Consider the following 14,063-nt stretch of genomic DNA (forward strand, 5'->3'; position numbering starts at 1 on the left):
CCATTCATACTCCCATTCAGACATGCACATATAATACAAAAATTAATGCTAGCACAGTTCTTCATGAAATGTTTCCTATTCTGATGGCATCCTTTGATCACTCCCTGTTATTTTTATTTTCTTTCCAGCTCTTATGAATAGTAAGCAAAATGGCTACAACTTGTTACAATGAACAGTAGAGGTTCATTTTTTTTTTACCTTGGGTTAGACTGATGTGCTAACAAAATGCTATTGCATGGAACCATTTACTGTTTCCATGTACTTCTCAGATGATGTATTTCAGAATATAAAAAAAGCTATAACAAGTTTCATTTATGAAATATTAATGTAAAAGCTGACTTCTGTTTTTACATACACACACTTGGTACAAGAACCAGCGTTGTATGGCCAAATAATTTCATACAGACTTTTGAATTTGTATATTGTCTCCTTTTAAAAAGGGGGGAAGGATTTAGCCTCTTTAACCTTACTTTTTAAATCTTTGCTTTATATTGGTTATCTCACAAGCAAATACCATAAAACAACAGATTTATAAGTTGTTCTAACACAGTGGTTCTCAACCTTTTTAATGCCGCGAACCCAACTGGTCGTAAGTTGAGGATTACCCAACCGGTCGTAAGTTGGGGACTACCCAACCGGTTGTAAGTCGACGACTTTCCCTGCCCAGGAGCGCCGCGCATGCGTGGTGCCGCCTCCTGCGTCAGCCGAGGCGTAGCTGGCAAACGACAGAGATGGCGCAGGCCGACCACCGGCTGGGCCACCAGCTGGCCCAGCCCAAGGGAGGTAAGGCACCCGCCGGGCCCCACACGCGCCAGCAACCCTCCTTGTGCCCACCGGCCTTCCACCTCCCACCCCTAGCCCTCTTTTACTTACATTTTTAGTAGTTGCTCAGCAGGGAGGGGTGGAAATTTCCAGACAGCTCACCTTCGCTGCAGACAACTTGCAGCACCGTTTGCAGAATGGGACTTTTGGCGGGCTCAGCAGGGCAGAGACAGCCTGGAGAATTCCTATTGGCTTTTGAAAACCAATAGAATTCAACTCTATTCAAGAGAGTCTATTCTATTGGCTTTCAAAAGCCAATAGAATAAAAGGGAGTAGCACAGCTAAGGAAAAGGGGAAAAAATGGCGGACTGCATTGTTTGGTGGCCCCGTGAAATGGTCGTTCGACCCCAAATGGGGTCCCGACCCACAGGTTGAGAACCACTGTTCTAACATATGCTCAGATATATAGCAAATCTGAATGCTGTATTTATATGTTATGCTTCTCGTATTGGCCAGCTATGTGCTTGAAATCTTTATATTTGAGTCATCTAACCAATACTTTCATTTCACCAAATGAAGACAGGCAATGGAAAAGAACAATGAAAAGAAACTCTGCCTTTCAATTGAAGAAAAGGATTTCAGAAAACATATTTAGATCACCAGTTGGTGGCAGACATTTCCATTGTGGTGTCTGGTAAGAAATTAAATTCTCATTAAACAGTTCTTGGAAGCACAGAAACATGTTAAATTCTTAAGTCATTTTTTTTTCATGTAATCTCCTTCAAGCCCATTATGGAAGGAGCTGTGATGCTATTATTTTAAATCATCTTCTGGAACTTAATCTCTTCAAATATTGTTGGTTTACAAATACTACAATTCTTGTCCAAGCTTCTGGGAAACATGAGAAAGAGTGTTTGAAGATATGGAAGCTTTCACACACACACACATACACACACACACACACACACACCTGAACAGAAATGTTACAGGTTGGCAGTGCACAATTTTTGTTCCTTATGGTAAAGAAACTCATGAAAGCATGACTGCAAAACATGTCCAAATGACATAGACAATAATCTGCAAAATTTCCAACTAAGCATGTCTTATGAACATCAATATCCATGAGTTAATGGTAGAGTTATATACCGAGACTGAAGCCCAAGAAGAGGTGCTGGAATACTCTTGGTGGAAGGAAATTGTGTTCTTTCTTCCGTCCCCTAGTCAAACTTCATCCAATCTATGTTTCTTCTTGTATAAAAGCATAGTTGTGCAACTCACATGTTTACAAATAATACCATAATTTTGGATTAATTTTGAACATTTAGTCATAGTGGATGAATGGGGAACAGAAATTAAAAGCCTCTTCCTTATCCATTCCTTATGATTTGTTGTCCTTTTCCTGCTCCCAAAGTGAAAGCATTTCCATTTTGATGTAAAAATCAGTAGATAAGATAATATCCTTCTTTTATACATTCACTTTCCTTTTCCTTCATATTAGCAACAGAAATGGATTTTTCTAATCCTATTATTATGTATTGTGTTATAAACCAGCAGCTTGTAAGCAGATTTCCCTAACCAACTTCTAAGTTCTTTTCTTGAGTTTTGGAACTGGAAGTGATGAAGAATCTGGTCCCTCAGCAGCTCCAGGATCTCTTCCTTTACACAGTTGCTATTGTTTTTTTACATACAATGTGAACAATTTTTCTTTAAACAGTTTTCATAGATTGAGTAGTGTTGAGCCTGAAGATTTAGTGACCATGGTATTAGACAACAGATTTCTTGAAGTTTTGCCAACAACTATGGCTGTCATCTTCAAAGGCAAGGTAATCTATATAGCCAGCCAGTCTACACTGCTGGTGAAATATTAAGAAGTCTGTTGTTTAGGACACAGTCAGAACACCCTGAAGCTCAACACTATCCAACAGATACCGGCTGTGAAAGCCTACACTAGTTTCCATAGGGATAACCACTTGATTCAACTACCTCTGTGTAAAACTTTAATTCTGTAGCAGCTCTCTGAAAACATGACTCTTTAGAGGATGAACTGAACTGAAAACAGAACTTGGACACATTTGGTCATGCAGTCAAACCTGTAGACAAATGAAACTTAAGCCTATTACTATGTTTACCTTGTAAAGAGCCGACGTTGACGCAGATCCCACAACAAGTGCTATTCCAATAACTGAATGACTGTGGAATCCATCTGCGTAAGTCATCATAACTATCCCTGCAATAGCAAGTATAGCAGCGACAATCTGTTTAGGATACACAGAAGTAAAATGTTAATGGGCTCTAAAGTCCCCCTAGCTCCTGGTAATACAGAAGGCACCATTAAACTGTGTTCTTTCCTTTAGGCAGCACTAAGACCATTTTTCATAAGCTTAACTTAAATTAGTATATCTTATGCACTTTATAGATTAAACCAGTGATGGCAAACCTTTTAGAGACTGAGTGCCCAAAAACCACACCCTACCCCTGTCCCTGCCCCGCCCTGCCCACTGGGCCACCCACAACCTCCAGGGCCTGCCACAGATCACCCAGGCAGCCCAGCAGTGCCATGGTGGCCACGCCCTCTGCCTGTGCCCTGCAGCATCATCTGCGTGCGATGGGGTGCAAGGGCAGAGTCTTATCCCCACTGCCCAGCTACCATGTCCTTGGCTGCACTGCTTCACGTGGGTCGCGCCTGGGGGTGACTCTCCTCTGGGGGGGCTGCTAGTGAGGGGGCCATCGGAGGAGGCAGGGCTGGGACAACAGTGCGTGTGCCCACAGAGAGGGAGTGCCACCTCTGGCACGCGTGCCATAGGTTCGCCACCACTGGATTAAACCAAAGGCTACTAAAGACGAAAATCAAAATTAGTTAGGGTTTCTGTTTTAAAGTTACATGCCAACATACCATCACTGAGAGATCAGTTTGTAAACAGTTGTTTATATTATCAGATCTATATGTTTGAAGCAGTGAACCCTCAGAAAAGGTACCTGGAGTCGGATTATAGAAAAAGTAATACAGAACAGAACAATACATCGAACATGCTGATTTCACTGAAATGTAGTGACTCTTTGTTTCCTCCTAGGTTACAAACACTTATCTTTTCATCTCATATCTCATCCCTTATCTATAGACAAATCGATAAAGCATCATCTTTTCAATCCGATTGTCAACAGAAAGTCCATAAAGAACTGCCAGAAGTAACAATATATCTTGTTTTAACTTTGATCAAATAAGCCAACTTTATATTCCTTCTTTTTACTTCTGATAGATATAGTCTTCAGTTCATTCAAGCAGTAGGATTTGATTCCTTGTCATTTCTTCTTTGTCCAATTATATTGAGTTCTTTGAGAGCTTAACAAGCCCCTTTTGTAAATCCGATAGAAAAATATTATCCAGGTAACTCTCTTGTTTTGTCATTTGCATTTCTGTTTTAAATTTTAAAAATTCAGCTAGTTTCTTTTATAGATTGAGCAAAACATAATCTCTCTTAACCTGTCATTTGTAAATCTAATATCTCTATCTTGTTAGATAAAATTTGTTCTATATTTGTCATTTTGTCTATAACAGTTTCTAGATATCTATAGAAGCACACATTACTGATATTGTTGATATTGTTACTAGTTTCTGACTCCATTTTTTAAAAGCCTCCTTCAGTATTTTCATTGTTATAATGTTTTGCAACATTTTACCGTTCTGGAAGTTTTTCCTCTCCACTAGTGTTCAATTTTTAAAATCATGAAATTGCTAACAATTGCTTTGTTATGTCTTGTAAAAATGAAAACAGAATCTATTTCCCATGAGAAGTTGTTTGTTCTTTATAATTAATTCCAAAATCTTACTGTAAAAGTTTCAATATTCCAATTTTGTCCTTTAAAATTTTCTAGAATCAAATTCTTATTTAACTTTTAGCTGTTTATTTCAGATTCTTTAAACTATTTAGCTTATGATTATTTTTTTTTTATTCAGGATTAAAGGCAGATTTACTCAGCATTTTCAAGCCTGTATTTCTGAAGGCGTCTGATAGCTTAGAAATAGTTAATGAGCAATTTTTAAAAGCCATTAGAAAGTGAGGCTTTGTGAACTTGTGTCCTTGAAACTTCTTTGCTGTGTTTGCAAGCAAGTTGGCTAATTCCATGGTCTCTCAACATCCAAACCCATAGAAAAATCTCTATCTTGCAGTCTCCTTGTACAGTATCAATCGCAGTATCGATCGCCATCTTCCTGTCTGGCTCTGACAGAAAAGAGAGGGAACACATGTAGGGAGTGGGTTTTTTATACCATCTGAAACCTTTTGTTTTGATTTGTTTCCTGTTCCTGTGGCATGAACTTTGAACTGAGTCTGGGTGTGCTTTTCTGGGCCTTGGTATCTGTGATTTAATCCTATTATGTTTCCTTGGGGCTGGGCTAATGACTCTTAGAGTTTGGGTGAGGTATGCAGATTTTAGGTCATTGTCTTCTTAATCTTCTAGCTCCAACTTTCCTGAATGGTCTGCATCTGCATTTCTATAGAGCTGGTTTCTTCTTGGGGGAGGCAGACTTGGGGCTATTAAGAAAACTGGGCATGCTTTCCTGCCTCTTCAAGATCCTGAGGAAATATATTTTTTCTGCCCTTTTAATATTTCCTTCTCTGGAGGGGGTGACTTTCCACACCACAAAAAGCTGCAACTTTTGTAACAATTTGAACTCCCTGACCTAAGTAGTACCTAGTGAGGAAAATCTTTATATTTCCTGACCTTACAAATTAAGTAACATTAAATCAAAAAGATCAAAGTAAATGTGAACTCACTTTGTTGTTTATTACAAAAAATATTTGTACAGATTTATTTTTACAGATGTTGGTAAATATTTTAAATAGTTAGTGAGACGTTAAGGTCTGAATGTTCTCCTTATTGCTTTGCTTGCCTCATTTGAAGGAGGTTCCTTTCGCTATTGCTGTAATTTGGCAGATAAAGAATTGTAGTTCTCAGAAGGGCAATGTGCCCTTCAACTGAAAGAATTTTTTTTTTACATTCATACACCCTAGCATAGAAGTCTGTGAGAAGACAAAGGAGGCAAATGTGAAAATGTGCAATGAAATACCGTAAATGTGACTCTGCTGTTATGTACTTGCATGCAACATAGCAAGACAAATATAAAACATCATAGCTTAAGTTGTGATGTCACAATGCTTCTTCTGTAATTTTGGCATCATCATAATTAAGAATGAATGTCAATCCAGTTTTTTAAAAAATGGAGAGAAAAAATGGAAACCAGCCATGAAAATACATAAAAAATAAAGGAAAGGACAGTTCATGACATTTGGTTAATTAGCTGGAGGCCTCATGATCACAGTGAATGACATTATTATTTTATTATTTTCAATACTGATAGGCTTTTTAAATAATACTAAGTTCTTAGGCCGACTCACAGTTTAAGCTCAAACAAGGTGTTAGGAATAAAAATATGATGTTAACAAATTTCTTGAAAAAAAAACTAATGAACAGTCAAACCAATTTAACAGGCTAATTTAAAAGATGTGATTAAAAAATAGACAGGGTAGAGGGCTAAAAAGTGCCTCTTGGGGGGAGGCCCTCTGATTAGGATCTTGGGATCTTGATAGATATTTCTCCTTATAAAGAGAGAGGGTCTTTTTGCTACTGTTATTTAAAACTCTGAAGAACTTTAAAGCTGTTTGCATTCATCCAGAAGATAAGAAATCAGCAGAATCAAGGGAACAATAATATTTCATATTTATATTATTCAGTTTCATTGGGACACTACACATCCTCTTCATGACTGTTTTCCTTGTTACCTTCTGGGAGGAGGCTTCGTGGTATCTGAAGCAGAACATCCAGGTTGAGTCACAGTTTTGTTCCATACAGTATTAACCTTGTGAACTCTAAAGCTTCCTCCTTCAGTTATGTATGCAAGATGGACAGTGATTAATATTTATGTTACTTATATGTAAGGGTGTAGATCTATACATATGTTGTATATAGTATGTTTAAATGTGTGTTATGTATGTGTACGCTTTGAGAGCAAGCAACTAAATTTCATTTTTAATGTGTGCCTTTGTGCCCACAGTAAAAAATAGCAATAAGGTTGTCTGCCTGTCTGTCTGTCTATCTATCTATCTATCTATCTATCTATCTATCTATCTATCTATCTATCTATCTATCTATCTATCTATCTACCTACCCACGCACCCACCTACCTACCTATCTACCCACCCACCCACCCACCTATCTACCTACCTACCTACCTCAGTGGTTCTCAACCTGTGGGTTGGGACCCCATTTGGAGTCGAATGACCATTTCACGGGGGTCGCCAAACAATGCAGTCTGCCATTTCCCCCCCCCTTTTCCTTAGCTGTGCTACTCCCTTTTATTCTATTGGCTTTTGAAAGCCAATAGAATAGACTCTCTTGAATAAAGTCTAATTCTATTGGCTTTCAAAAGCCAATAGGAATTGTCCAGGCTGTCTCTGCCCTGCAGAAGTCCCATTCTGCAAACGGTGCTGCACCAGTTGAGTAGTCCTCGACTTACGACCGGTTGAGTAGTTCTCGACTTATGACCGGTTGGGGGTCACGGCATTAAAAAGGTTGAGAACCACTGATCTATCTGAAAGCTACAGATTCAACATGTTCTCTGAATGTAATTAATATTCATCATTACACTAAGCCTTCTGTAGACAAATCGTTTTAATATGTCAGATCATTATCAGGACTAAAATTCATAAGACCCCCAACTTGACTTTCCTTCCTTCCTTCCTTCCTTCCTTCCCTCCTTTCTTCCTTCCTTCCTTCCTTCCTTCCTTCCTTCCTTCCTTCCTTCCTTCTTTATTTATTTATTTATTTATTTATTTATTTACCTGGCTCTTCCTCCAGGCCTTGGGTTAAGTGGGGTTGATTGATTTGTTACAATTGATTTTTCCAGAGGTTTTGTGTTTCTAGATGTATTGTATTGTTTGTACACTGCCCATAGATGTGATGCATCCAACTTTCTCTGTCTTTATCTCTATTCCTCTTCATTTCCATCTCCATCTCTCTTTTATCCATCTATCTATCTATCCATCCATCCATCATCTATCTATCTATCTATCTATCTATCTATCTATCTATCTATCTATCTATCTATCTATCTATCTATCTATCTATCTACACCATTTTAGTTGATGAAAGCTGACTACCAGTAAAAGTTAAGTTTTAGAACTAGTAGAAGAAAAATCTCCATAACAGAAGAAATATGGAATTAAAATCAATAATTTCAACAACCAAATCAACAAAATAGAAACCTTAAATTTTGGTTCTAATGTCATTCTATGAAATGTCATTCTATGAAAACTGAGAGATTAAAATTATTTAAGAAAAAGATACGTTTTAAAGAAAGCCAAGGCTAAGATACAATGATAATATAGCAATAATTTTAAGAACAACTTTATAACATGAAATCAGTTTTTAATGCATAAAATTAAATACTTTATACTGCTATAAATGTTTAAAGAAACGATCTGTACTAGTACCAGTGCTGGTGATGGTAGAAAAAAGAGTTTATTAACCACTTACCCTCACTCCCATGAATCTGTCCCTGAGAACAATCCACGAAAGCAAGAACACAAAAGCTTTGTTGCAGCAGAACAGTACGGAAACATCCGTAGTGTTTATTTTTTTTATTGCATGTAAATACAGGTAGTTCGTGAGTGTCCAAAGAACACCAAAAGGTGCAGCTTTGGTAAAAAATGCCTTCAGTGTCAAGCCGTTGTCTCCAAAAAACCGACAACACTCCCTAAAAGAAGAAAAGAATAGTAGATCCTGAGAAAGTACATCAAGAATCTGTAGCATCTTAAAGATTGACCTATTCTATATCAGCTGCATTGTCAACCAGCAATGGATCAGATCAAAGACTGTGTGAAACTTCTAGCGTGCCCTCAGTCATGGAAACTTTTCTGGATGTTTTTACTGTTTTAATTGTTTTAGAATTTTAGAATTGTAAACCACCCAGAGTCAATTGGTTGAATTGGATAGCTATAGACATTGAATGAATTAATAATAAATAAAAATGGATTGGCTTACTTTGGAACAATTGTTCTCTCTCAGACCAACCTATTAAACAGGGTGTCTTTGCAGAGTAAAATAGGAGGAGAGAATGCTACATACATACTCACTTGAGCTCCTGAATCAGATTATAAATCTAATCCTAATGCAGCTTTATAACTAAAATCTAAGGCCTAAATCTAAACCTAAAAGCAAGTTATAAATCTAATAAATCAGTCGATTTTAAAAGAAACTTATATTTTTAACTATAAGCATTTCTGGTACCAGAACTAGTTTTGAACAATTAAATTTCTGATTACTCCCTAAGAAAAGGGAAAGCATGTGACAGTGTCCTTCCAAACCTTCATCCCTTCACATATCTATACACACACTACTTAATCCTCTTTCTTCACTTGCCTGAACCAACAAAAAGATCAGAGTCCAAAGAAAACATAATCAAGAACAAACAATGCCATGCATTTCAAATCTTGTTGTTTTTATTGAACATATGCATGGCATGTATTAACTCAAAAGTAAAAGCCAACATCTTTGAGCTTAGAGAAGATTTAAGAAGATCATGAAATTGTCTTATTTTTTTTTTAAAAAATTCTTCAAATATAATCAAAGATTTTTTTAAAAAAAGCATTCATCTGAGTGCTTCATCTGTTTTAGGGTAAAAACACCAAAAGCAATTCAAAAAATTCTAGGGAAGATCATCTTGTCCCATTCAGTAACAAATATATGCCACACACAAACAATTTGACAGAGCAAATTTCATTAAGAAATAATTGAAACGAATAGTTTGTGGCAATAAATAAGCCTTACATTGGCAGATACAAAGTTAGTTCTTATAGTTCTTTAATTCTTTCTATACCCAAAGAGGGGAAAGAACCATTGGTGTATTCTAAAGTAGAAGAGAGAGACAAGGCAAGTATATGAACCTTAAAGCATTTTTGTATCTGTCTATTTTGAGTGTTTGTACTAATAAAGACAAGGAAAGGAAGAAACTGGTCCCAGTTGTAAAAGAATGCTTGTGGATGGATATACAAGATCTGATCTGAAAGCCAGGAAGGCTTTCAAAACCCTCGGTCCACAACCTTTTGCACTCTCCTTGCAACTCTTGGGAAGAGCCATTATGCCTGCAGAAGCCACCCATAACAGTTGAATGACCATAAATAGCTTGGTGCTATATGTTCAGGCAAAAGTTGAGCTGTATTATATATACATTTTTGGATGTGAATGCTGCAAGGTATTTTTCCTTGGTGCCATGTAAAAACCCATCCTTTCAGACACATTAATTCAAATTCACATATCTTTTAAATATTTTACTTCATTTTCTTGGGAGCTGTTTCTTCTGTAGTTGCTTGAAACATTAGACAAAAAGCAATTGAATAAGAGATTATGGTTTCAAAACTTTCAAAATGTTGATATTTTGAGAGCACTCCTATTTTGCCTGCAAAAATCTGATCAGGTTTTGACACCCATCTAGGTTGTTGATAACGTCTGGTTAGCCATGACTCACAATCTGAGAACGCCTGCATTAACCCCTAAAACTAAAAAGCTTGGAATGAAGATACAGCAAGAAAAGATACAGCAGAATGACTGGTTTTTAGCTTCAATCTCCTGTTTTCTAAAATTTACCCACCTTAATAGGACTCCAATACAAATCCTATAAGAATCAATTCCACAATTCTTTGAATAAAACATTGTTGTCCAGAACAATATTTCTCAATGGATGTGATGAGAATAAAATATATAAACAACTTTGAGGGGAGGAATGCTCCTAAATATAAGTGTCCAATGTTTAGATAGAGCCCAGAAACAAGTAATCATCTGCTGCTTCTTTCTGATCAACCCAAGATGCTACGAGCTCTTTAGTGTAGTCAAGTTTCATGTGCCTTTATGATAAGCCTTACCATAGAGGGTTCATATTAATTTGAAAATTGAATCTTGTCATATTGTGGAAGGGATTTTTTCCCGTTGTTATGTATATATTATATGCCATATAATGGCTAATTCCACCACCACTGCCTTTCTCTTCAAGTTCTGCATTTGACCTTGCTCACTTTAATTCCATATAAAACATCTGCCAATTGAGGTGAACAGCCTTCCAAGCATCTTGTAAATTATCTAGATGTCTCCAATTTATGGATAGAAATATGTAGTAGCACCAATAAAAACACATTCTTGTTGCCACATTTTCATTTTATAAAGTATATCAATTCTATAGATGTACTATAAAGAGTATATCATCTATCTAAACTGCATATAATCCAGGTTTAGCTTAAACACAAAGGTATGTAAAAAGGGAAAGGTCTTAAAACAGGTCTTCAAGAGGAAAATTATAACAGGGCACCCACCATTGTGAATTAAATAACATGTTTCTACTAAAATTAAATGACTATCTCTAAATGGGCATTAGGTAAAGTAAATACATGTGACTTCTGATATTTATGACAATTAGAGGAAAGATATTTTATCTTATATCTTATCTTTTGCTATAAAGAAAAAGACAGTTAAATTATTTATTATTATTTTAATTAGCTCAATTAAAAATGAATAACAGCAACAAAAAGCATAAGAGAGAGTATAGATGTTCATTTAGAGAGATTTCATTTATTTTTAATAGATATATGTAAGATAAATTTTGCCTTTTCTACAATGTCCTTATCTTCCTTCTATTCCCTTCAATATTTGGGCCAATAATTTGCAGTCTTTTTTTTTTTTTAACCAAATAGCTTAATGAAACATCTAAGAAGAGAATAAATGACAACACAGCAAAATATGACAACTCTCTCTTACCCGTATCTTTGTTGGGGAGATTGTTTTTCAGCTGACTTACAAACATGTCCAATGTAATACAAAGGAAAGAATAAAAAGTTCCAGTTTGTTGCAAACCACGTCAAAGTGAAGGGGGCATCAAATTTCTTAAAGGTCAGTTTTGCTAGCTGGGTTGAACCTGACCAGGAAGAGCAGACACCAAGTACCACCACTACTCCCCAGAAGATTTTCTTAAGCTGGATCACAGAGCATGTTTGGCAACATGGGCTCCCTCTTCCACCAGCTTCCATCCCAGCTTGTGTCTGAGCTTCTGCTGGTGTTGTGCAATCATAGGAACGCTCATCCCCTGAGAAAAAAACAAGTAAGAGAGGTTAGACTCAGTGATGTATATTCTGCACCCTTTTATTTTCAAAGCAGCAAGCCTGAAACTGCATCTTATGTGGATCTCAGCTTTACATTATAATTTAAAGGAAAATATTTGAGAATGCTTATGCAATAGAATAATACCAAGGGACTTTACTGAACTTTATTAACTCAGATTTTGTTTTCGTATGTACAACCAAGTATTTATGGGCTAAGCCTCAAGCCCAATACCATGCTTCTTAAAAATCTGTTATATTCTAGTCACAAAAATGAGCACATTGCATACAAACATTTAAAAAAACATTTTACTCTATGTCTACCTTTATGCCCAGTGTTAAATCAAGCAATAAAGGTGTTTACAGTGTAGAAGTCATGTGACACACAACACCACATATATCACTATACCAGGGGTAGGCAACCTTGGCTCTTTTATGACTCATGGACTTCAACTCCCAGAATTCCTGAGCCAGCCATGCTGAGGGGAAAGGGAGAGGTTTCCAAGCTGAGCCATGCTGGCTCAGGAATTCTGGGAGTTGAAGTCCACGAGTCTTAAAAGAGCCAAGGTTGCCTACCCCTGCACTATACTATGAAAATGATCTTGCACAGGAGATATTGAATGTTTTTTTGCTCTTGCATTGGAAGGAATAATAGACAATGCCAGGCAAAGCATGCTATGCCATTTGGGCAAGAAATAGGTGACGTCAGAATGTGCTTTTTCATTTGCATTTATTTGCATCGAATTATACACTACAAAACATAACATAAACATATACTCGTATTACAATTATGGTATGGTGTGATGTGGCCTGGTGTATAGTATTCATATATCACATTTATAAACTACCCATCTCCCTTGTAGAGTGACTCTGGATGGCATACAAGTAGACATAAAATTATAAATGCTATATACAAATATAATAGAAGTCAGTTAAAACAATAATAAAACAATTAAAATTAAAAAGTTGGGAAAGGGGCTTCAGGGTGCTAACCAGTCCCATGGCTGTGTGCTCCTCTGTGGTCTGCAAGAAGTTGGCAGAGCCAGGTCTTTAGGTATTTCTGAAAGGCTAGGAGAGAGGGGCAGGCAGAGAAGAAAAAAAATGACATCTTGGAGGAACTCCAAACAGCTCAGCTAGGTCATTCAGATTAATTCAGGTTGTCCCAAAAGTGTTTTTTTTCAAGAGGCAACTGGACTTCTTTGCTTTTCTTTGAAGCTTTTCTTGTTTTGCTTCTCATCCAAGAAGCTTCTTCAGCTCTGATTGGATGGTGGGGAATGGAAGGATTTATATTTCTTGTAGACAGCTGGTCATTTGCATTTTTAGAGAGTTATTGAGGCCAATTGGAGGTTTATCCGTGTTCACAGAGTCACCTGAGTAGTGCAAATGGGTACAGAGCCTTCTTGGAACTGTTGAAAGGACTATGTTGTAGACTAGAGATGGATGATGTTGTATCTCTCCCCCTCTTTTGAGAGAGGGCTGTTCAGTTTTAACATAGGTGGCCTCTTTGACCCTCTTTCAAACCAGAGGTCCTCTCTGTCCAAAATGTAGATTTTGCTGTCTTCTAAAGAGTGGCCTTTGTTTTTTAAATGCAGATGGACTACTGAATCTTGTCCTGCTGGATTTGTTCTCCTATGTTGTGCCATACGTTTATGAAATGGTTGTTTTGTTTCCCCCAGTGGGACATGTGCAGACAACCACTTCATAAAGATGAGTAATGTAAGCTTTGTTTACTTACATTGACTCAGAATTTTGTGCCCAGTATCTATTGGGCAGTGTATGGTCTAAGCAACAGATTTCATGACGCTTTACCAGTAACTATGAATCTTTGTTGCCTCTCTGTCATTGTCTATTTCCTTGAACCTGTGCTATGCTGGACTCTGGATGAACACTGTAGCTTCTGTACTGTGCCTGCCCATCAGGTAAGACCTTATTCTCCATCCTTCCCAAAACAGATGCGCATCTGCATTGCTGGCTCTCTGCCTGCTTGTTTAGTTGGCTGAAATACTCCTCCTCAGTTAACAGTTTATAACTAATCCTGATGTGTTTGCTCAGTTTTGAATAGGAAATTTCTAACATTAGGTAGTCAAAGGCCCCAAATAATTATAAGCAGATGCAGTATGACATGTAGTACTGATAATATCACAAACAGTGGCTTAAATG

The 14,063-nt window shown here is 37.1% G+C and overlaps 1 protein-coding gene across 5 annotated transcripts in view; it reads right to left on the minus strand.

Annotated features, from left to right (window-relative positions):
• Positions 1 to 14,063, minus strand: part of SLC35F3 (solute carrier family 35 member F3) — a 116,881-nt gene that overhangs the window by 6,531 nt on the left and 96,287 nt on the right. For all 5 annotated transcript variants that reach the window (XM_039353011.1, XM_039353012.1, XM_039353014.1 and 2 more), the window contains 3 exons: positions 11,566 to 11,890; positions 8,296 to 8,515; positions 2,892 to 3,017 (listed from right to left, as the gene is read on the minus strand). In XM_039353011.1, coding sequence (XP_039208945.1) covers positions 2,892 to 3,017; positions 8,296 to 8,515; positions 11,566 to 11,890 — 671 coding nt within the window. The remainder of the gene's footprint in view (positions 1 to 2,891; positions 3,018 to 8,295; positions 8,516 to 11,565; positions 11,891 to 14,063) is intronic.

This window comes from Crotalus tigris, unplaced genomic scaffold (genome assembly GCF_016545835.1).
Source record: "Crotalus tigris isolate CLP2741 ecotype Arizona unplaced genomic scaffold, ASM1654583v1 scf7180000018486.1709376, whole genome shotgun sequence".
NCBI lineage: Eukaryota > Metazoa > Chordata > Lepidosauria > Squamata > Viperidae > Crotalus > Crotalus tigris.